The sequence below is a fragment of the Rhopalosiphum maidis genome, chromosome 1 (genome assembly GCF_003676215.2).
Source record: "Rhopalosiphum maidis isolate BTI-1 chromosome 1, ASM367621v3, whole genome shotgun sequence".
Taxonomy (NCBI): domain Eukaryota; kingdom Metazoa; phylum Arthropoda; class Insecta; order Hemiptera; family Aphididae; genus Rhopalosiphum; species Rhopalosiphum maidis.
In genome coordinates, this window is record NC_040877.1 from 31,427,360 (window position 1) to 31,451,298 (window position 23,939).

General features: G+C 25.0%; 5 protein-coding genes across 8 annotated transcripts; 2 read left to right on the plus strand and 3 right to left on the minus strand.

Annotated features, from left to right (window-relative positions):
• On the plus strand, positions 1 to 3,180 carry LOC113548565 (corepressor interacting with RBPJ 1). The gene is made up of 7 exons (XM_026949510.1): positions 1 to 224; positions 717 to 811; positions 891 to 1,040; positions 1,941 to 2,041; positions 2,177 to 2,349; positions 2,759 to 2,838; positions 2,913 to 3,180. Exons 1-7 carry the CDS (start codon positions 153 to 155, stop codon positions 3,037 to 3,039), a joined length of 798 nt encoding a protein of 265 aa, XP_026805311.1. The 5' UTR covers positions 1 to 152; the 3' UTR covers positions 3,040 to 3,180.
• A 1,068-nt stretch (positions 3,181 to 4,248) lies between these two features.
• On the minus strand, positions 4,249 to 8,450 carry LOC113547787 (caspase-3-like). 2 transcript variants are annotated; one of them, XM_026948286.1, is made up of 9 exons: positions 8,235 to 8,450; positions 7,897 to 8,127; positions 7,676 to 7,821; positions 5,587 to 5,716; positions 5,357 to 5,524; positions 5,033 to 5,262; positions 4,827 to 4,969; positions 4,625 to 4,734; positions 4,249 to 4,546 (listed from the first exon to the last, which is right to left on the minus strand). In XM_026948286.1, the coding sequence occupies exons 2-9, from the start codon at positions 8,029 to 8,031 to the stop codon at positions 4,379 to 4,381; spliced, it is 1,230 nt and encodes a 409-aa protein (XP_026804087.1). In that variant the 5' UTR covers positions 8,032 to 8,127; positions 8,235 to 8,450; the 3' UTR covers positions 4,249 to 4,378. The 2 variants fall into 2 exon arrangements, with proteins under 2 accessions (XP_026804087.1, XP_026804086.1); XM_026948285.1 differs by having other exon boundaries at positions 7,897 to 8,132.
• A 317-nt stretch (positions 8,451 to 8,767) lies between these two features.
• LOC113561311 (COP9 signalosome complex subunit 3) lies at positions 8,768 to 11,861 on the plus strand. The gene is made up of 7 exons (XM_026967647.1): positions 8,768 to 9,064; positions 9,699 to 9,959; positions 10,028 to 10,248; positions 10,720 to 11,069; positions 11,136 to 11,295; positions 11,351 to 11,464; positions 11,555 to 11,861. The coding sequence occupies exons 1-7, from the start codon at positions 8,995 to 8,997 to the stop codon at positions 11,696 to 11,698; spliced, it is 1,320 nt and encodes a 439-aa protein (XP_026823448.1). The 5' UTR covers positions 8,768 to 8,994; the 3' UTR covers positions 11,699 to 11,861.
• A 1,796-nt stretch (positions 11,862 to 13,657) lies between these two features.
• LOC113549658 lies at positions 13,658 to 16,110 on the minus strand. 2 transcript variants are annotated; one of them, XM_026951056.1, is made up of 4 exons: positions 15,910 to 16,110; positions 14,798 to 14,947; positions 13,984 to 14,142; positions 13,729 to 13,905 (listed from the first exon to the last, which is right to left on the minus strand). In XM_026951056.1, the coding sequence occupies exons 1-4, from the start codon at positions 15,961 to 15,963 to the stop codon at positions 13,729 to 13,731; spliced, it is 540 nt and encodes a 179-aa protein (XP_026806857.1). In that variant the 5' UTR covers positions 15,964 to 16,110. The 2 variants fall into 2 exon arrangements, with proteins under 2 accessions (XP_026806856.1, XP_026806857.1); XM_026951055.1 differs by lacking the exon at positions 15,910 to 16,110 and having other exon boundaries at positions 13,658 to 13,905; positions 14,798 to 15,191.
• Positions 16,111 to 19,260: 3,150 nt separating this feature from the next.
• On the minus strand, positions 19,261 to 23,931 carry LOC113554726 (LDLR chaperone boca). 2 transcript variants are annotated; one of them, XM_026958701.1, is made up of 5 exons: positions 23,626 to 23,931; positions 23,383 to 23,457; positions 22,609 to 22,766; positions 21,037 to 21,181; positions 20,567 to 20,741 (listed from the first exon to the last, which is right to left on the minus strand). In XM_026958701.1, exons 1-5 carry the CDS (start codon positions 23,773 to 23,775, stop codon positions 20,709 to 20,711), a joined length of 561 nt encoding a protein of 186 aa, XP_026814502.1. In that variant the 5' UTR covers positions 23,776 to 23,931; the 3' UTR covers positions 20,567 to 20,708. The 2 variants fall into 2 exon arrangements, with proteins under 2 accessions (XP_026814495.1, XP_026814502.1); XM_026958694.1 differs by lacking the exons at positions 22,609 to 22,766; positions 23,383 to 23,457; positions 23,626 to 23,931 and adding an exon at positions 21,251 to 21,379 and having other exon boundaries at positions 19,261 to 20,741.
• Between the last annotated feature and the right edge of the window lie 8 nt (positions 23,932 to 23,939).

A 23,939-nucleotide genomic window follows, 5' to 3' on the forward strand; every position in this document is an offset into this window, starting at 1 on the left:
ATAAAAATAATTCTATCACAGAATATTCTGTTTCAATCATTTAATCATTGTCTAATTGTCTATACCTGTTTGGCGTTTGCTGTTACACAAAGTACAATACACATCTTTTAATTTATACATTTTTAATAAGTGACAGTAACTTCCAGTACAAAATGGGGAAAGGTTTCAATAACTACATGTGTAAAAAGTTCTTCCATCCGGCATCAAGAGATAATCTAAAACGAGTAAGTTTTTCTTCAGAAAATGACATATTATGTACCTAACTAACTAAAGTGCAAAATATTCAATGATTTATTAGTTTCTTATATAATTAAATTTATAACCATGTACACAGATTTTATGAAGTATTTTTATGTTATTGTTATACTTTAAATATCTAGATATTAAATGATTATCTTTAAATTACAAGCTTTTCTTTGAATTAAAAATTCCAGTTTTAAGAAGTTATGTAAATTTTTAAAATTTAAAAATATTCATAACTCACAAATATTATATTATATCATCAAACAACTAACAAGAATACACAGATCATATTCTTACCTTTACGATTGATTATAGATAAATTTCCTCTAATATTAAACTTAATAACATACAACTAAACACAAATATTCTATATAATCTTTTTTAAGATGGAAACAACATGTAAGAGTGTGTCATAATATAATATACTCTTAAATATTACAATTTTTATCTATATTTATGCTAACAATTTCCAGGTATGGATGGCAGAACAAAAATCAGATAAAGATAAAAAACGCCAAGAAGAACTTCGTCTACAATATGAAAAAGAACAAGATCTTTATAATAATAAGTAAAATACTTTACTACAAAAAAAATGTATACTTTGTTTGATAATATGCTTTATTTATTATATTTATTATGTTTTCCAGAGCATTGCTGTCAAAAGAAAGCAAGGATAAATTAAGCGTAAATTTTATGTATGAACCACCACCGGGTGCTAAAAAAGAAAGGGAACGTGAAGATAACGAGCCAGAATATAAATTTGAATGGCAAAGAAAATTTAATGCCCCTAGAGAAGAGTAAGTACTATGAAATAATAAATAATAATATTGTTTTGATTCTGTATTTATTGCATGTGTTAATACTACTAGTGATAATTGTTGTCTGAGTTTCATCATTTAATTTTTAAACCTATTTTGTATCTTAGGTAAACAATTCTCACTTAAACCAGTGGTTTTCAACCTGTTGATCATGACCCAACTTTAGGTTGCACGAGTTTCAGAATTGATTTATAGTATATAATTTGAATGAATTGTACACAGCAAATAAAATGAACATATTAATATTATTTGAAAATTTTAACCTAAAATCAATGAACGATTTAAAAATTAAAGTAAACCTATAGACTACGTAGGTATTCTTAATGACTTGATAAATCCACATCTTGATAGACTTGATATATAAAATATTTTTGATTTGAACAACTCGGCCAAAATATTACTCCATTAGTTCTTGGCTTTCTTTACTATATCAATATTTTTTGTGATTACCAATTCACTCTCGACCTCTTTTATTTTGTCAAAATTGTTTTACACAAATTTATAAAAATGTTTAGTAATTTTAATGGAGAAAAGGAAATTTTTCTAATATTTATATAACATTCAATATATAAATAACTTAATCAGTAATCTTACAATTAAAATAAATAAGCCATTATTATTATTATTATTTTAACCTATATTTACTATTACTAACATTCAAATATCATCATTATTTTAAAATCAATAACTACTTATACTAAACTGGCCAAACTTCAGTGTTACTACCTTCAATTATGTTTCTTGTTTATAGAAACATTCTTCCCAAATTCTTCTATATTTTGTGTTTAAATCAAATTTTAGTGTAATAAAATGAAAATTGCATAGTAAAGCTTTATTTTATGTAATCTATACTAATTGCAAGTATTTTTTTCTTTATAGTTATTGCAAAGGAGATCAAGAAATTCGAGATCAACCATTTGGTATTCAAGTCAGAAATGTACGATGTATCAAATGCCACAAATGGGGTCATATAAATACTGGTAAGTAAATATTAAAATATGTTACTATAAAATTTATATTATTCTATATTGGTTTTTGTATAATTTTTATTTTAATTCTTTAAGTAAAAGACAATTAAAAAATTTTAATATTATGATATAAAAAATATTTTATAGACAAAGAATGCCCTTTATTCAATCAGGCAAGTATATCAGAAGCTGTAACAAGTAATGCAACAACAAATGGTAGTAGTGCTAATAAAAAAACACAAGAATTAATAAAACAAATGCGAGAAGATGGTTTGGAATTGAAAAAAAGTGCTGCTTCTACTCAACAACAAATATCATTTGTAAGTTATTAAATTTCTTGTTAATTAGGAATTATATAAGTTTTTCCTGTTATTATTTATATAATAAAAATAATAAATAATATTTACAAATGAGTTTTCAATATGTTCTTAATTAAAATTTTTATTTATAAGATTTTTCATATTAATCTTTTCTTTTTTTTTTTATGAACCTGTCTTTTTTATTCTCTTTTATTGGTACTAATGATATAAAATATGAGCTAATATAACTAATAATATGATATTCCTATTATTTTTCTTTAAATACAAATTTAAAATCCTGAATATTTAGTAGTTAAATAAATACTCTTTATTTAAAATTTAAACTAAAAATATTTATAATTAATGGAATACTATTTCTCTATCTTTAATATGTATTAATCTTTATACATTTACTTATTATTATTTTCAGAACAACGGAGAGGATAGTGACACAGAACTATTTATGTATGTAAAAACATTAAGTAGAAAGAAAAAAATGAAATTACTCAAGTAAATTAATTCAACTTTATTCAAAATCTTTAATACTTAAATATTTTTGTAACAACTTTTGTTTTTTGTTTCAGACGATTGGATAGAATGGACAAAATTATGATGAAAGAACAAAAGTTGATTTCAAAAAAAGAAAAACTTTCTAGGAAACAAAATAGAAAGAAAAAAGAAAGTAGTAGCAGTTCTGATTCTTCAGATTAATTAAGTTTATATTGTATAATTTTTTTTACTTACTTACTGTGCATAAATATATGCAAAATAGTACTACATTAAAGTTCACTAATCTAAAATTGTACTGAATCTCAGTGTACAAAATATTTTATATACCATGCATCTATTGCATCTTGTTTTCAAATCAATTAAACCTAAAACATGTTCCTCTTACCTCAGTTGCTTTCACTTTTCATATTATCCAAATTGTGTATAAGAACAAGATTATATCATTGACACATTTGAGATTTACCAAAAAGTGGTATTTAATATTCATAATTTGTAGGCAAGTTTATCAAAATCATATTATGCAGCAGGTCTATCCTTGGCAGACAATCACTAAAAATTCTATCTGAATTGACAACAACAAATTTATACAAGAGGAAAAACATAGTTATCAACAAAAACATAAGATTATATAGGTTACAAATAAACTTGCAGAGCTCAGTAAATTTAATTTATAAGGTCAGGAATAATAAGTAAATTTAAATACAACTTTTTCCCTAAATGTTAAATGATTGTATGAAAAAATGCTTTGGTTCTGTACCATAAAAAAAAAAACAAAGAACCGTGTGCTTTTCATGCAGCATAATTTTTTTTAATTTTAATTCTTTAAATCAATTTAAGTAATGACTAATTAATATGAAGCTTGTTAATTAAGATATTTTACGAGTATCATATATTTATTTAAAGGGCTTATTATAGATAATATTGATAATGTTATTTACCTCTATGCCATTGAGTAAGGTAAAACTAAACATATTATACATACCTACATATATTACTTCTTGCTACAAAAATTGGCCAATTAATGTGTTAAACAAACATACTCTTTAAATTATATTTTTAAATTGTGAAGAATATATAATATGATTGTTTTAAATTTGAAATAATTTCAAAAATTCAAAAAATAATAAAAATTTCATTTATTTATTAAGAATACAAATAGTATGTTTAAAAATGGATCAGTAAACATTTTTCATTAAATTCATACTCAGTACAATTAAAAATGTTTAAAATAAAAATCATAAAAAAAGTTTATATAAATATATAAAAAACCAATATATGCATGGCTTAACACTTAATTCAATTTTTTTTTTGGAATAATAAAAATGTTATTTATCTATTAGGAATACAAATAGTATGTTTAAAAATAGATCAGTAAACATTTTTCATTAAATTCATACTCAGTACAATTAAAAATGTTTAAAATAAAAATCATAAAAAAGTTTGTATAAGTATATAAAAAATTGCAGTCTTAACATAAGTCTAAGTATTAATTAAACTAAATAGTTAACAGTAAATAATAATTTAAGAATGATATTCTGCTTTAAAGATCAGTGGAATTGGTTGAAGTAGTTATTGAAGAATCATTATCTGAATTATCGTCATACAGCCCTGGATTAAAGTAAAACCTTTTGTTGAAACCTCTATATAACCATTCTACAGTTTGAGACCCATGCTGGGTACTACTAAGTTTTTGTACTTCACTATCCACCTAAATAAATATAAGAAAATGTTACTCTTGTTATGGTGATAATAGTATAAATAATTTTTAGTTAAAAAATTTACTTACAATTAGCATCATTGAACCCAAATCTTTGTTATAGGCATTTGTACGAATTACTTCACACAATTTTTGTACAAACCATGACCCATCTATCGGATCACGTTTTGCTGTATACCCTATAAAAAAATACAAATTATGTTTTTTAATAAACTGTTGATAAAAGAGAAGGCAAATTATTAAAATCATTTATATAACAATAATGATTTACCAGGAACAGTGGCAAATGCTATGAATATATCATTATAACTCCGATTGTAAATTGATTCGGTTGCAGAAATATTGGAACTGTCATTTTGTAACGCATTATTTTCACCATCGCAGTGTTTCCAACCAAAATCACTATTCTTTCCTCTTTAATAAATAGAAAATATATTATTGTATTTATCATAAAAAAAAATAATAATTGAACATTACCGACACGCTTGAATAAAAAATAACTTTGGTATAGTTTTAGCTGGTTTTTTTTTTGGTAAGAATTGATCAATTATCCAATCAGTATTTATTGCAATACCATCAGCAGCTAATATATTTGCTGATCTTGAATTTTTTCCAGCTTCACCGTGACTCATTATAAATACAACAATAGAATTAGCTTTTTCAGTATGGCATATATTAATGAACTCTTTAATAACATTTTTAAATTCCTACAAACAAAAACAATTTAAATATTAATATTTTATAATGAATTTCTTTATGTAATTTTATATTTATTTAATTAATATATATTTGTTTATTTACTTTTTCGGTCAAATCTTCTTTTGGGTGAACAATATAACCAAGGCCTTTAAACAATTTTTTTAAGTTTTCCAAGTCTACTTTTGATCCTTTTCTTTCGTCTCTATCTTTTATTATATTAATATTTAAAATCAAAGCATGGCCTTTAGGATTTGATCCCATTGGATAAGCCTGTAAAAATATACGCCCAATGCAACATTATAAAATTTAACATAATATTAAAATAAACATACACGAGGATTTAAATTGTCTTTATAATTATCCATGCGCTTTCGTTCAGGATGAACTTTGACGTATGAATCATCATGTTCCAAAATGAGTTTGTCAAATGTTTTGTCCAATAATTGTTCTTCCTTTTCCTTACTGAAAAATGTGAATAAATTGTTAATATTATAGGAGTAAAAAAAAACTAAGATTAATAAATACAAATGTTATATACTCTGTCCAGCGAGAGAACATGCCCCAAACCAACCAAAATCAGTTTTTCTGCGCATTCCCTAATGATACCCAGCCATAAGCAAACCAGTTTTGACAGCATGATGACGCAGGAGGTTGCGCAGAATCAGCTTAATATCTCGCTGGATAGCCTATAGTTTACTTGATTATTCTGGGTATAAAACTACTTTACTACTATTTATTAGTATAATAATATACTACTCTTTTCTACAAATAAAGGTATTTTGTATACAGAAAGTAATAGTGAAATCAGAATTTTGTAAAAGCTCTAAGTTTTAATGTGATAACTCAAGGGTGGCCACAACGAGGCTCACGAATTGTATGTGATTTTTAACTTCTTAAGTCAGTCTCATAGTCTCATATAGCTCTTGATATCAAGCTTAGATTTATTAACTTATTAACTATTTTAATTATTTTATAAACATCTCTTAACAATGCGGCTTGCTTAGAATTAGTTTCATAAATTTACGGCTCCCAAAATTCATTTTAGTAACCATCTCTGTTATAACTATTTGAAGTTAATCATTTTTACAGACCAACCCAAGATGGGCTAATATAACAAATCCTGGAATAGTTTTTTAACTGTCCAAGTGTAAGTAGTGTGTCTACAGAGTATAAATGCTATTAAGTTAGGTTAATAAATTAATACATTTTTTATAATAGCTAATATAATAGATCTTTAAATAATAAGTTGTTTAACATTTAATTGATAAGCTGATGTATATATATACTATGCCTATCCAGCCTATCCAGGTAAGCAGTATGCACTCTGCATACCATACAATTAGAATAAAATAAAAACAAGATTATTATAAAACACTAAAACCATACTCATTAACATTACTCAAATATAAAATAGGATAATACATAAGTCAATCCATCAAAACCCTCTCAAATTACTTTAGCACTTCGATTTTTGGAATGTTCCTCAACTTTTATCAGTAATGCACAAATTCTATCTTACATGTAAACCAAATATCTGGGTTTAATCCTTGACAAACGTCTTACATGGGGCCCTCACTTATAAAACAAGCCTAAAGCTTTCAATTTGAGACTTCACCTTCTTAGACCATTACTCCGCTCAAAGCTTTTATTAAAAAACAAAAAGAATATTAGATGTGGTCCTTCTAAGACCCATGTAATACTATGGTATTCAACTTTGAGGCTCAGCCAAACCGTCAAATACCAGAACAATACAGGCATTCCAATCTATATGTCTATGATTATTATCAGGTGCCCCTTGGTATATGGTATATTACCAATGACTCACTTCAACCTTAGAAAATCTTGCTACGATCACCTACAAAAAATCACACAAAACATACAGTACTCACTCAAATCCTATAATCACCCAACTATTATCCAAAGAAATTCTAGGTAATCCACCCAGGCATCTGAAAATCTCCTTAAAATTGCTTTCTGCGGGATATTGCCACTGGGTAACTTCCCCCTCCCGTCAATCAAATCCCATCCATTTTACTAATTGTATAACATGTAAATACAGATTGTTAATATATTAAATTTTGTTTCCAATAAATAAAAGGATAATACATACACAGAGCCAGATTGATCTGGCGAGCTACCGAGTAAAACTCAGTGGGCTGCTCAAAATATGGGCCGGTTTTAAATTTTTGGTCTTATATATATATTTTTTTTTCATGATAAATTATTATAAACATTGGTAGAAAATATAATTGATATGAATTACTTAAACCATACAGTAATTGTTGTAGCTGTATTCAAACATAAGAAATTCTAAAACTCGGTAGGCCGATAATTTCCCAATCTAGCGCTGTACATACATTTACTATTTGTTTTTTTATTCAATAAGCAAATTAATTTTTAATATAAATAAGTAGGAGGTACCTTGTTTTGTATAATGTTAAAATGTCACGAGCTTCAAGATTGCCTGTTTCTTCTAATACTTTACATAAAGCTGAAAATGCCTGAGGCCCTCGCCCTTGAATTAATTCATACAATTTTGTTTTGCTGTCTGATTCCCCATCATCGTCCTACAGCAATACAAGTATAAATTAAACATTTTTATATCATACATAATATATGCGATAACAATAAAAATTTCTTACCAAAATATAATCTTTCATCCACTCATTGATTACAGTTTTTTCTAATAGAATATCTACAATAGCATTTAAATTAAAAGTAACATATACTAATTCGGACATACAATCGTTAATCAATTTTCGATGATATTGTTCCATTATGATAAATATGATTGAGCGAGTTTAATAGAAGTATATAGTCACTCAAAATGAAGTAGAAGATATACTAAATTATTGTCCTTAGTAGATTTATAACTTCACTTGAAAAAAATTACAATATGTTAGTTACTAATAATTATAGTATACTATACTAATCTAATAGTAACTTAATATTTTAATTGATACTTGTTGATAGTTAATACCTGTTGACTATTAATAATTCGAAGTAGTTATTGTGATATTATATTTTATGTACTACTACTATTGACATACACATATGTTCAATATTGATAAAAATACTGTTGTTGATCAACCGGTTTTAATCATTGTGAAGACATGAATCATGATACAAATATTCGATATTTGGACATGATCATACATATTAATATATTGCATTATGTCCATTACAACGTTCAAAAAGATCAGTCTTCGGGTAAATGCTAGCGTACTCTGGTGAGAAAAATTATGAACTACTCATGGACATAATAACCGCAGAATATAACCATCAGCAGCTATAAAACTGCATTGAAAGACGCCGTCGACCTTATCATCTATATATTATCTAGACATCGTGACCACGGTTTACCATCATCACCGTAACCTTGGTTTTTTGTGTTATCGCCATCTTCACTTGTCACTGAATAGTGGTTTATACCGACCAACCCTCGAAGCGGTACTATTGACGCACATTTTCATTTTGTTACGATTTGTTTGTTTCACACACTGACTGACAACTACAATCATATTATCATAGTGTAGCAGTTTGGTGAGTGGAGACTGGACTGCTGGAGACGTTCAGAAACTCATAGTTCATAGTGTTCACGCATGCTGCATAGTACATCCTATATTATATTGACTAATTAGCAGTAAAAACGCATTAAATATTGTTGAATTGCTTCACGACGGTCGTGAAATTAATAATTATTGTTGTTTTAAATTTATAAACACCATTGCGACACAATTATGGATAGCGATATGGCGGTCCCTCAACTTGATCAGTTCGTGCTGACCGTCAGAAACTTGGCAAACTCCGGTGAGTACCGAAACCTACCTACACAAAATTCGGCTCGGCTTGAAAAATATATTCTGAACATTGCCAGACCTCGCTCGAATATTGTAATGTTAAAAATCTTTATAATTTCTTAACTTGTATTCATATATGTTTATATTATGTATATTTAAATTCCAAACATAAATACTTTTTGATTGTTTAACTTAGTTTTCTAGTCTATTTGGTGTCCAAAATTTATAACTATGATTCTAAATTAATTATTATTGATTTTGGAAAGCTCTATAACTCAAATACTTTTTTTTTCTCTTGACCATGGCTCTACTACTATTGTTTATTTGGAAAGTCTGAGCCCAATGAATATTTTTCAAGTTCATTAGGCTTTTAGTAATGTTTAACCTTCGCGACAAACAATCCAATTCTCTAACAATGTATTCCAGTTTTTACTTCTTGGTTTATTGGACAATCTTAAGAATTGTACTACTAATGTAACTTAACTGATCTATCCCTAATTATGTAATTTTATTTATTCATTTTTATCAATTGTTAATAATTAATAAAATAATAATTTTTCATGATACTTTATTAATTTATTATCATTATAAATTGGCATTTTGTGTATTTTGTCTGAAGTAAAGGATAAATTATTATTTTGCAGGTGATAATCGAGAACTTACTGAATATCTTTCCAAACAGTCAGAAACACTACATAAATATGTTTCTAATTTAGATAGTGTTCTTGAGGCACTTGATGTCCATGAAAACTCAATTACAGTACTTACTGTTTTGGGTGTTAAAGCTACTGCCCAAAAACCCCCTGACATACCAGGGGTTCAATACCATACAGCTATAGCAACACAAATTAATGACTTTGTTATCACCATCAGTGAAGATGAACTCAGAGTCTTAGCTGAACCATGTAAGTTAATTTATAATTTTATTTTTGTAATAAAGATTATTTGATGTAATTTTTATTTTGTTTTATAGTGGCTAATGTGATGAAATCTATGTTGACTAACCTTGGTGATATGGAGAAACCTATGTCTGCTATTCCAATAATAAGACGTGCTATATGTAAATTGCAAGAGAAACCATATCAATTAACTCAACTTCATTGTCTTTTATGTCAAGCCTGTTTAATGTCAAATAATCTTAAACCTGCCCTAAGTCTCCTGGATCAGGATATTTATGTATTGGGGACTGATGAAGTAAGTAATGTGATTATTATTTGTAGGTAAATATAAAGATTAATGAATTTTTAGTCATTAGTTGCTCTACAAATGAATTTGATTAATAACTCAATTAAAAAATATTAGCACATCATTTTTGGTTTTAAACTTAGAAATTAAAACAATATATTTATGATAATGATTATAAAAATAAAATAATTAACCTTTAAAATATTTCCAATGAATAATATAGACATTAAATATAAAAAGTAAAAAAATAATTTTGTAAATACTATTCTACATCAATACTACTTAGGATATTTACTCTAAATTATTTGTAGGTCATATTTAAAATGAAGATCATATAAGTATATTAATATATATATATATATACATATATTTATATTGAATCTTATGAAATTGTATTTTATTGAACTTAATATAAACTTAAATCTTTGTACCTATAATTTATTTTTTATTTATTTACAATTAGAGTCCTTTTATTTTCAGCCTGGAGTGACATTTGATCCAAAATTTTTTTTAAGTTACTACTATTTGGGTGGTGTAATCTACACTGCAATGAAGAATTATTCAAGAGCAATTACATTCTTTGAAATTGCTCTAACAACTTTACTTCCTTTGCTATCTCAAGTCATGGTTGAATCGTATAAGAAATTTGTTTTGGTCTCAATTATACATTTAGGAACTGTACCTACACTTCCAAAATTATCACCTGCCCTCATTGAAAGAGTTCTCAAACCAGTATGTCAAGCCTATTTGGATATAATACCAGCGTATCAAAGTGGTGATCCTGAAGAATTACAAAGAACAATCAGCAAATATCATGATGTTTATATAAGGTTTGTTTTTATTTTTATAATTCTAAACTAATAAATTTGACTGAAATTTTTTGTTAAAAAATATAGAGATAATAATAAAGGATTAGTAAAACAAGTCGTAAAAGCATTGCACAGGAAGAATATACATAAATTGACAAACACTTTTTTGAATATGTCAATTTCTGATTTAGCACAAAGAATCAATCTTCCTAACATAGTAGAAGCTGAAGAACATTTAATGTCTATGGTATTTATAACAAGAAAAATTGTTTGTAAAATATTAAATATATTTACAATTTTAGATTGAATCTGGTGAAATATATGGCAAGATCAACCGTAAAGAAGGTACAATTATGTTTAATGATCCACCCAAAAAATATGAAGACCCTAGTGTTCTAAAGAAAATTCTAGATGAAGTAAATGCATATAAATATTAGTTATGCACTATAAGTGTACATAATATATTATGTAATATGTATAATATTATTTAAATTATGATTTTTCAGGTAACTAATAAGATATCATTTAGCAGTACAGTACAAATGATGGATGAAGCTATACTAATAAATCCAGCATTTGTTAAAAAAACTAGTAGTGAAGATGATGGATTATCTTTAGGCCAAAGTTCATCCAAAAGTTATCAAGCATGATCTAAGGCTCAACAATGTATTTATACTGTAGATTTATTGATTTGGACATAGCTTGGAATACTGAAATTATAATATTTCTATTGTAATTCAAATATCTATCAATCTAATCATGTTCTTTTACAAATGTTACTATAATAACACAAAAATCACATCAAAAACAGTATTTAAATTGTTATTATTCCATATAAAAAGGTACATAATACCTATAAAAATACACCTAAATTAATAATGTTAATAATGTATTGTATATAAATATATAAATACACAATATAAAAATTTGAATAGGTATTCACAAAACATATTTTTTTTGTCTGTCATCACCTCTTGAAGCAGTAAACATGCTTCAGTCTATAACTGATAGTGGTGACCTTTCTAGCTGGTAATTGGATTAGAGCGTCAAAAACAAATTTTTACATATTAGTAGTTTTTAAAAAAACTCATAAAAATATATAAATATTAGTAACTTTTAACTTAATGAAACAAGATTAAACTATACTGTATACATATATAAAAAAAAACTGATTAGCATAATGTATAAGTATATAAATAAAATAAAATACTTTCTGTAAAATGCCAAGGTTTGTTAGAGAGAGAAAGCTTACTCAAATAGTAAAATTCAGTTATATTATTTATTAATATTTAATCTTGTCAAAGTTTAATCGATATATTGAATATAAAAAAGCATGTGATTATATGAACTATGAAGTTTAGGTACTTTATAACAAGATTGTAATGTAAACATTTATATTAAATAAAATTTCATTTTCTCTCATTTTATTCAAATAATTAATAAAATATATATTTTTAAAGTGCAATATATTATAGTGTTAAATTTATAATGTTAAATTATAGTGCTATTGTGATATTTAGCTAGCCACTTTAGTCTTTTAATAAAATTAAAATTAACTGTGTAACACTTAAATATTTATAAGATAAAAGTGTATTAATAACGATGCAAACCAGACAATCTAAAATATGAGTGCTTTTGTTAAGAATTTGCTTTTACAAAAAAGAATTATTTTAATTTCACACAAAATAATCTAAAAAATTGTTTTAAACTTAATACTCATATTATAATTAATTAATAGTAGTCATTTTAATATATAAATCACATTATCATTTAACAAAATAGATACGTTTTAAACTTATTTTTTCTTTTCAACTGGACATTGGTTTCCCTGAATGTACACCACTAATTTGCAAGGATGGGCAAGTTAATAATTTTTTTTAACTGACTTAAGTTAACATGTATCAATAAGAAAATGTTAATACAATATTTGGTTAACTCGGTTAAATTAAAAGTTAATACACATTTCTTTTAAACTTTTTATGAAGTTAAAAAAAAAGTTATTTTTTTTATATGTTAGCATACTTTATTTCTTACCAACACAAAACTAAATTATTGACTATAATGCTTATACTTCGTACAACATACAGTATTTTTTTAAATACCTAGTATGTATTTTATTAGTTTTTTGTTTCTACAAAAATAAAAAAAAAACAATAGTCATCTAAAAATAATTAATAGGTACCTAAAAGCTGAAAATAATTAATTTACATTATTTAATCAAGTTTTTCATACAGACATTATTTGTGTGTTTGTAATATAAATATTGAATATAAATTAACTTAACTTATTTCTTAAAATGAAAAATAAATTCATTAACTTTATGTTAATTAAAAAATAAATTTAGTAAGTTTATAGTTAAGTTAATGAGAATCCAAACGTAACTAACTTTTTAACTTGCTAATGCCCAGCCTTGCTGATTTATAGTTATCTATAACTTCTGGTTCGTAATTCATGATATTTATAATTCTGTTAATTAATGAATACAGTTTAATAAATCTTGTATCCATGATGATAATTTAAATGTGATAAAAAAAATTATTGTAAATGTAATATAATATTTCTTTTGGTACATTATAATGTGTAATAACATAAATATATATATATAGGTATAGAGAGAAAGAGAGAGTATAAGATAATTTGTGATGAATTATGTAAAATACCAAATACATATTAAATACAATCATGTACACTGGTAGAGTTCAGATTTCAATGATGGCAATGATTGAAGTGTAATGTTAAAACACGTAAATGGTTGTGTATCTTTTTTGGTGATTCTAGTTATAATTATCCAGCAGCCAAATGGAATGTAAGGTCGATACTTTGAAACTAGTGTATCTTTATAAACAATGTGTTTACCCTTTAAAATTTTAAATCAAATAAATTATTATATTTAAATTAAATAGGCAATAGCTATCAAGATTAAAGATAAATTTACTTTGGCAATAGGACATTTTCCTAAATCAAAAACTTGTCGAACCAATGGTACAAATAACAGATCTGTTGATATGTATGCACAAAGATCATTTCTCTGAACATTTAATGAAGGTGCCTTGATTGAGTTACTTATATCTTTGTGATGGGTCTCAATTCTCACCTATAAAAATACAAATTACACATATAAAATTATTCCCATTCATAAATAAAATAATTTATGAGTAACTGAAATAAATGTGTTAATTGAATATCAACTTAATACACACAGGTGACAACTACCTATTGGTATGATGGGATTATTTAAATTATTCATAACAAATATTAATTATGATGTATCTTGAAATAGTATTAATTTATTTAAAAATACATTTATTTTTAAAAATAAAAGATTATTATTAAAATTCTCTAAATAAGGAGAATGGTGTTATGTATAGAATATATATTATTTTTATGTTCAACATTAATTCAGTTTTTATATTTGTTTCTATTGTTTTTTAAGGAGAGGGTGCAAATATTATGTTTATTTCAGATGTCTAATAGACCTGGCACTGGTAAGTAACCTACTTACTGTTATTTGTTCTATTCATTAAATTATGAGTAGAAGGTAGTACTACTTCAAACATTTTAATGTGAGTAAAATATCTGTACCAAGCTGTATATGGTAATGTACAAATAATTTGTAGGTAATTAGGTACTAGTTACTATATAGTAGGTATATTATAATTTATAATACACTAATATTTAATATTAAATCAATACCTACAACACAATAGATTGATGATAACTGATTAGTAGGTAATAATAAATAGTTTTACCTGAAAGTTATTGTATTCAATTGCTTCTAAAAATTCAACAAACCCAACATTATTTTTTACTAAACTTGAGGAATTTTTAAACATAATTATGTTAATCTTAGAATTTTGCATACAACTGAAGGCTTCTTTGATAACAAGTGCATAACGAGACTGAAACAATTTAAAATATAAATAATAATATAGATAAAATAATGTATAAGGAAAGCTTGAATTGGTTCCAAGAAACAAATTAAAACAATTTATTATTATTAGCTCTATGTTTTTGAGTTGCCACATTTTCTGCAATTTTACTAGCATAGGCAATCAAAAATGCCTTTCAATTTTAAACTCAATTTCGTTTCTTAAAGTTTTTAATTTTTATTGTGATTGCTATTAATGCTATTAAAATCATAGCTGTCATATATTTTTATGTCTTTTCTATGTCCATTTGCATAGATTTTGTAATAATTAGGTATTTACATATTATGTTGGATATATATAAAGTATCTATCTCTATCCATTTAAAAATATATACTTCATTAAAAATTGGAATTTGCCTATTGCTTTGAATAGTATAATATTATTACTGCCTGTTTACTGTTGACCCACTTTGAAACCAAATAAATAATACCTACTATATACCTACTTTTTTAACCAGAAAAAATATTTTAAGAAGGTACTAAACTAGATTTATTTATAATCAAAGTCAATTAGTCAATTTGATTATAGTCTTATATAGGTAGTTAAATTATTATGTACTAACATTTGCGAGTAGGTAATAATTTATAAATATATACATAATACTATGAATATTATCTAATTTGCAATAATACTATCATCATAGGTATAACTAGGGGGGGGGGCTTTGGTGGGCTTCAGCTACCTAAAAAATGTTGGGTAAATGTGTGTGCATATAAACACATTAGTATTAATTTTATTTTTAACTATAATATAATAAAATATATTGTTTCATTTAAACGAATAATCATTCAAATCATTTGTAAACACCAATAGAAACAATAAATAATAATTAAATTTAAAAAATGTGCTATAGCCCTCCCTAACTTAAAAGACTAGTTACGCCTACGACTACCATTAGCATAATAATTTAAATTTAAAATAATATAATATACCTCTATCGAATTCAACGAAGATATAAATATTATAAAAAATACCAAAAATTCCATGTTGATTGTATTGTTGAAAAATACAGCTTTATTACCTAGCTAGTAGAAATGTGTAAGTAAACTAAATTCATATAGGTAGGTAAACATATATATTAACTAAAGTAGAAAATAAAATTGTTTACCTTAACTATAATACACCTATGACATATAATTATGTTTTGGAAATGCATATGAAACACAATACACAAATTATTTCTATTGTTACACAAATATCTATCAATCTGTTTCTATTATTATGCAATTAATAACAATAAAAAAAAAAATACATGATTAGCAAAATACAAATATTAAAATATTATGTGTTTTTGTATATTAATAGTATATACCTACAATAAGTGGATACCTATATTTATAGATTTTTATAATAAGCGCTTAAGAGATATACATTGGAATTGGAAATAAAAAATACTAAAAAAATATATTATTGTTTTACTCCGACCATGAAATTCATAACTACAACTAAATTATTCTTCAATTATCTAAAATTGATAGATTTAAATCAGAGTAAAAAATACACAATATTGTATTGATAGCTTATTTTTATGATTATTTACCATATACCTAGCTAAAACATTTAAAATATTAAAGTGTCATGAAGAGTGTTGATATTGTGTTAAATATGTGTTTTAAAGGTGTAATGACCTTAAAATCATTATTCATTTTATAAATATACAATATTTGTCTAAATTAAACGTCCAAATTTGAACTTCAAATGTCGACAAAATATATGCTCTTTAAGAGAAATTTTGTGATACATTTTCTAATCTTAAATACAAAAAGAAAACTGTTTATGAATTTCTAAATAAGATATTGTTTGAAAATTTTAGCAATTATAACGAATTTGACTAGTTACTCCTAAGGATGATGACAAACAAAAAAAAAAAAAACATTGTAAAAATCAATGCATTTATTTCTCTCCTCAAAATCTTATATTTTAACTCGATAAGTTAATTTTTAATTTAAAGTAACTTTAGGTAAAAGTAGCTAATATAACTTTAGGTTTTTAACTCGTTAATGTCCAGCTCTATAATATTAGGGAATTTAATTTTGATTTGTTTGTATTACTTTCTTGATTTTTAATCAAGTAAGCATGGTATTTGAAATGAAGAAAGTCTGAATTTTTAAAACTTCAAGAATTTTTGTTAAATAGGAAAATGATAAAAATGTAACTCAGTTGGAATGAGTAGGTGGATAATTAAGCTAGCTCTAACATTAAATATTATTGAGAAAGATTCAATATCACATCCAAGCGGTATAATGATTTGAATCCCCAAAAACTTCGGCGTGAACAGTCCCGAAATTTCTATTTTTTAACTTTTCTCCAAAACTATTATAGCTAAAAAGTTGGTTGATAGCTCATTAAAAAAGGATTATAAATTAGATACAAAATGTGCAATTAAACATTTTCAATTTAATTAATTAATTTTTCACAGTTAAAAAAATATTTATTTTTTGCTAGATTTTCATTTAACGTGGTAGATTACCGAAACTTGAGAACAGATTTTATTATTTGGGGTCTTGTTAGATTCACATTGGCAAGAAGAAGTGCTGTGAAAATTTTCAGAACTTGATCTTCAATCGTTAACTCACTTCAAATCTATAAAGCTGAAAAAAAATACTCAATAAAATGTGTTTTAATTTTTTTGAAGCTCTGTGATAAATTAACTATAAAAGATAAAGTTCTGAACATTTTCACTGCACTTCTCTTAGCCAATGTAAATCTAACAAGACCCCAAACAACAAAATTTGCTTTCCAGTTTCAGATATCTATCTCACTAAATGAAAATGAAAATAAAATACATTATACATACATATTGCATACAATTAATAAATTTCTAAAAATTTAAAATCAAGAAAGCTTACATGCCGATCTTTGACTTGGCATTTTTTCATTTAAAGTCAAATATACCTATCATTATATTATACTGCCAATTTTACTGAAAATTCTAGTCATCGAATAAGACATATTTGAATTCTTTATAATCACAAAGTTTACTAAAAAATGACTTACAACAATGGATATTCATCCATATAATAACTATTACTGCTCAAATGATTTTTATTGTTTCTTTTAATTTAAAAACTAATAACCGTTTTAAGTAATCATTGCTTATTTCTATACATAACATAATTTTATTTTTAATTATTATTGTTATTTACATTATAGTGTTGATAATCTATAGGTGCAAGCTTCATCAGGACCCCGTCATTTTAAATTGTTAGGGGGCCCTGATAATATGAATATAAAAAACCATGAACTAAAATAAATAAGTTTTTTCGATTTAAGTTTGAAATTTATTTTTTTGAAAGAGGGATTATTGTGGAATAAACTAATTAAAACATAATATCTTTGTAATAATTAAAAATAAAATTAGTATTTGTTTTAGAAAAATATTTTAATTGTTAAATACTTAGATGATTCCTATTTCATTTTTTTATTCAAAATCAAATGAAAAAGAAAATTAATGAGTTTGAGTAGTACTTAACTAGGAAGATTATAATAAATTAAAAATAAAAAACCATTATTGGGTTAAGCATGTTTAGTTAACTAAGTTAACACATTAAAGTATATATATATATTCTTATTATTATTTACCTATGAATTATAAATAATTTTGCTAGCAATACAATGAATTGTATTATATCCTTACATTATAGGCATTCTAAATAATTTAATTAGTATCCATATGTATGGATGAATGTAAAAGTCATGATTTACAATTAATTGGAAAAACTGAAAGCAATTTATTACTTTATTATTTTCATTAAGTGTTATTTTGAGATATAAAGTGCCCCCCCCCCCAGGGTAACAATCACATATCCTGCATACCCCTTGTATGCACCAGTTAATAATACTTATTTTATATCTACCTTCAGATAACCAACATTTTTAGTTAAACATTTTTTACTTAAACGGAATTTGACATATTCAAATAATAGAATTGTTAGTAGGTATAATTATTTTATAACAAATTATGTACAAAAATGATAAGTAAAAATTTAAAAAAATAAATTTTTTTATTTAATTATTTAAACAAACAATATGCTAGATTTTACTTCTATTTTTGCTTTTATATTACAATATATATTTTATAAAAACAATGATATTATCTATTTATAGCTAATCTTTTAATACATTTATTTTAGGTTATCTTATTTGATATTACACATAAAACTTACTTTCTAACTGGGTTCAATAATATATATATAAAAAAAAAATACTAATTTGTTAAATATTAAAAAATATATATATAATATTAAATATAATATAAATACATACCATTATACCAAGTTGAATACAGTATTTAATCCAAAACTTTTAACTTAAATTAATTAACAGTATAAATATACAAAATTATTGATGAAATAATAAAATATTATTTATTTTTTATTCAACAAAACTCATAAAAAAATGATTTGTTACCATCAATATACTTTAAATTTAATAAAAAAAATACAGTTTGAAACAAAATATAAATTGTTGCAACATAATGAACACTTATTTTTTTGAAATTTATGATCTTTTGGTTTTTTTGTCATAAAATTTGGCCAACATTGCAGCAGAAATAGCAGCTAAAGCTGCAAAAATATAAGCTCCACTAGAACCATATACATCCATAGCCAATCCGGCTACTACTGGTGTAATAGAACGAGCTATTGAGATAGAGCTAGTCATAGCACCTTCCAGAGTCCCTCTATTTTCACCCATACAAGTTTCCGATAAAATTTCATTTAAAAATACTTCAATAAGAGTACCAGCTGCAATGATTGGAACCATGCATATAATGTGAAACGTTATATTTAGAGCAAATGATAAGCAAACATATCCAACAAACAGTAAAATAAAACTAAAGAAACATTTTTTAAATGAACTATATTTACGAAAAAATGGCTCCAATCTAGCAACTGCAAATCCGGTAGCAACACCAATTGAACTATTAACTGATAATGTGTAACCCACTTGGGACGGTGTGAGTTTATAAGTTTCTATGAGGACAAAACCAAATGTCACCATCATTGTCGATAGTGTTGCAGTGTACATCATTCTCATGAATAATAATGGCCAATATTCTATCCAATCGACTTCTTTTAAATGGTGAAACATGTTTTTTTTTAGACCAGTTGTTTTAATCATCTTAGTTGGAACACTAAATGTAATAATAATGACATTTATGGCACAAAGTATACTGGTTGAACAAGCCAAGTAGTAAAAACCATTTTCACGTTCAGATAAATAACCACCATATATTGGTGCTATCATAAACGCTAATGAAATGAAACTATTCAATTTTCCATGGGCACTTAACTGTTGAGTTTTAGGTACATTATCGCCAATCAACGACTTACCTAACATTTGGGTATGTTTGAAACATCCCAATAACAATCGAATTATTGCGATTGACAGATAAGAATCGCAATATCCCATTGCAAAAAATGCTAGAACACTAAAAATCATTGAAAGCAAAAGCAATGGTTTACGACCAAAATGATCGCTTAATGTTCCAACAATGGGGCCAGTGATTAGTTGAAAACTTGAGAAGAGAGACTCTAGAAGAGTTATCTGTAAATGAGTAGCTCCAAATTTTAAAAGACGACGATTAAAGGAAGGCATGATTGTGGCTAGACTGGCAATGTCTAAAAAGCCAATTATATATATATAAATAAAGTTTGACATTTTTAGAACAACTGTATACAAATATATTAAGTGAGATAAATAAATAACTTAAACTAATAGAAAAAAACAATTATAATTCCACTTTTTCAACGTTTCCTTCAACCTGAAAAAAATTAGTTCTCATTAAAATTGGTTTTAGTAACTAATGGTATCAATTAATATTAATATTTATAATTAAGATCAAAGGTTAAACCAATTATTTTAATTTTTTTAAATATTATTGTGTAATATATTTATATATGTAATTTAATTGAAATGGTAAACTAGTTGAATAAAATTCATAAAATAAAACTTGACTAAATTGAAACTATTCCTAAAGTCACATATAAAATAGGCTACTTAAGAAAATAAACATTTTATATAACAAATATTGAATTTTAAAAATATTAAATGCTTACAAATGGAGAGGCTGGACCTTTGTATACTTGATTTTCAATTGTCACATCAACACAGTCTTCTTGTTGTATCAGGAAATCTTTTGCATCCCAAGCTTGTGAGCCATCCTTGTACATGAATATAGCTCGATTATCATCAACCATAAATCTATAACACAAATTAAGTTAATACTGAAACTTGATTATAATACATTCACAAAATTTTAATTTATCTCACAGTAATAAATAATATCTAATCATATACAATTATATTTTGTGCATTACGAATGATTTATTTTGCAAAATACTAGTCCACAACTGACTTGTTCTCTCCAATATAAACTCTGACAAAGTTCATCTATAGATAACACTACAGATAAGATGAACAATGCTGACTTCTATTATAGTCTAGTTTTCTAGATTGTATTTACATATCAATAAAGAATATTTAAATATTTACAAAAGGCAAATGTACAAATAGTATTTTTTTAACAAAAATAAAATTATAAGTTTTAAGTTAAAATAAATATTATAAACTAAAAACTAATAAAATACAATATGTTTGTAATTATTATTTTTACATTAAATGATATTCTATATTATTAAAGCAATATCATAGTTTTATTAAATTTAATTTTAATTTATAAATAATCAATTGAGAAATTTTTACAGAGCAAATTGCTTATAAGTAATATTAGAATTTGTGTATTATTACTGATAAATTGTATTGTATGATAAACAAGCACAAATAATTAATGAAATACAATTAAAATAATAATCATTTTAGATAAAACCTATTTGTGTGTGTTTCAAAATTGTATAGTTTTTAGAGCTACAATTGTATAAAATTATTTAGTATTTTAATGATATTGCACTATTTTGTAAATTATTTGAAAGTTTTACAAACAAAATTGAAGTCGACCTAACCAATTATTATTTTACTATACTAGTTTTGTTGACAATTTTAAATAATTATACAAAAATAACAAATATTAAATAAATAAATATTACTAAACCTTGTTTTTTTAATTTAATTTGAAAATAAAATAATAATTGTTTTTACATAATATGGTTAAACTAAACATTTAACAATATAACAGTTTATATTTCAACATTCTTGGAATATAAATACATATTTTGTGATTTTTATTTAAGATCTGAGCTCTATCAATAATTATAATACGTTATATATGTAATAATAATGCTAAAAAACAGTTAATATTCATATATATAGACAGATATTAATAAATTAAAAAATTAAGTGAATGGGCTAACCACTATTAAAACATGTTTTGTTTATATTTGAAAGCACGATTAGAGAAAAACACAAATAATGCTACACCAATATTGATTTAATTTTACTATAATAGTTAAGTCTCCAGGAGGAGGGGGCAAAGTAGCCCCCTTCTCCATAATAAATTACTTTAATTGTCAACAAAATAATAATGGTCAAAATTTTATGTAATAAAAATAAAAAGGTCCCCCTCGAACACTGTCTAGCGACACCTCTGAATTATAATTTTAAAATAATTATTCTACGTATTTAAAATATTAATAAATGGTCTAAAAAAATCTAATAAATTAAACTTTTCAAACCTTTCTGCTTGAATGTGATTGTTCCAAAGACTTGATTGCCAGATTTTGGTTATTTTTTCGACATCATCTTTATTATACTTAGGTGAAACTTTCACAAAAGTCATTAAAGTTTTGCCTTTTTTTGATAGTTTTAACAAGGCATCTGGATCATTACCTAACTGTAAACCACAAATTAATCATTACAACTTTAAAAACAGCATAGAAAAGTTGGACAAGTAATTTATAAAATAAGAAAGTAATTTATTAAATTATCATCATTTTATTTTGTAGATGTAGATTATAATCTTTCATATTGATTGAAACCAAATAGTTTTTAAATATTAATAAATAATGGTTATACCTGAAGACAACAAGGTTAACTATTTTTAAATATTAATATAATATTAAACGTATTGGAAAAGAAAGCTGAATTCTAACAGAAATTAAAAGAGTGTACTGAATTACGTTTAAAAAAAATGTATACCACCATTTTCTAATATTATGACATAACAGACGATCTAAGGATAGTGACTGTCAGGTACTTTTACAAATGCTTTAATAATAATGCTGACAATTTTGCATATAATATTTATCAGCAATTTTATATTATATTATTTGTATTTTAAAAGTAAAAAGTAATTAATAAAATATTCTGTTTAATTTTTGATTATTGAATTAAATTTGAATGACTGGTATGTAATAATATTTTGTTAAGTTAGAGAAATATTAAATGTAATTAAGTAGTTAATATTAAAAATAATACTAAGTATAGTAATTAAGTAATTTTAAAGTTACCAAAGTTGGATCAATATTGACGGGAGGTCTCAAGTGTTCAGGTAGCTCGTCGGGTTCCAAAGGCTCTTCGTCTTCCTATAGAATTTATCAGATATATAAAAAATGCATTGATAATATAAAATTCTAAAACATGTGTATTTCCAAATAAACTGTGTTATGACTTGTTTTGATTTAGTTAGTATTGAAAATTGTAATGCATTTGTCAAGGTTATATTCAAACGCTATAATTATAATAACATCTACCTCCCACTGGTCAAGCAATCGCTCCATGTCGGCCTCGGAATAAGAGTTAATATCTTTTTTAGCCCAGGACGGTTTTTGACCATCGGGCGATTTTTTTGCAACTACTACAGCCGTCAGCATCAACGTCACCAAAAGCGTTGAACGAATCATTTTTAAAATGACAATATTATTAATTTACTATAAATAGGATGTTTACGCTGCGGTAAAAAAATTAAGGAAAAAATAATTTACAGAACGCGGTATAAGCGTACAACGATAGAGGTTTAGAGAAGAAAGTGATGATTACACGGCAGACAGAAACTCAGAACGTACTT

Coding starts and splice junctions, on each gene's coding strand:
- LOC113548565 (XM_026949510.1), top strand. CDS start 153: ATGGGGAAAGGTTTCAATAACTACATGTGTAAAAAGTTCTTCCATCCG. Junction 812..890: donor CAAGATCTTTATAATAATAA/GTAAAATACTTT, acceptor TATGTTTTCCAG/AGCATTGCTGTCAAAAGAAA. Junction 2,350..2,758: donor CTCAACAACAAATATCATTT/GTAAGTTATTAA, acceptor TATTATTTTCAG/AACAACGGAGAGGATAGTGA.
- LOC113547787 (XM_026948286.1), bottom strand. CDS start 8,031: ATGGAACAATATCATCGAAAATTGATTAACGATTGTATGTCCGAATTA. Junction 7,822..7,896: donor GGATGAAAGATTATATTTTG/GTAAGAAATTTT, acceptor GTATTGCTGTAG/GACGATGATGGGGAATCAGA. Junction 4,547..4,624: donor TGGGTTCAATGATGCTAATT/GTAAGTAAATTT, acceptor ATATTTATTTAG/GTGGATAGTGAAGTACAAAA.
- LOC113561311 (XM_026967647.1), top strand. CDS start 8,995: ATGGATAGCGATATGGCGGTCCCTCAACTTGATCAGTTCGTGCTGACC. Junction 11,070..11,135: donor TATCATGATGTTTATATAAG/GTTTGTTTTTAT, acceptor TAAAAAATATAG/AGATAATAATAAAGGATTAG. Junction 11,465..11,554: donor TAAAGAAAATTCTAGATGAA/GTAAATGCATAT, acceptor ATGATTTTTCAG/GTAACTAATAAGATATCATT.
- LOC113549658 (XM_026951055.1), bottom strand. CDS start 15,094: ATGCTAGTAAAATTGCAGAAAATGTGGCAACTCAAAAACATAGAGCTA. Junction 14,143..14,797: donor TTGAATACAATAACTTTCAG/GTAAAACTATTT, acceptor GTATTTTTATAG/GTGAGAATTGAGACCCATCA. Junction 13,906..13,983: donor GAAAATGTCCTATTGCCAAA/GTAAATTTATCT, acceptor AAAATTTTAAAG/GGTAAACACATTGTTTATAA.
- LOC113554726 (XM_026958694.1), bottom strand. CDS start 20,638: ATGTCAAACTTTATTTATATATATATAATTGGCTTTTTAGACATTGCC.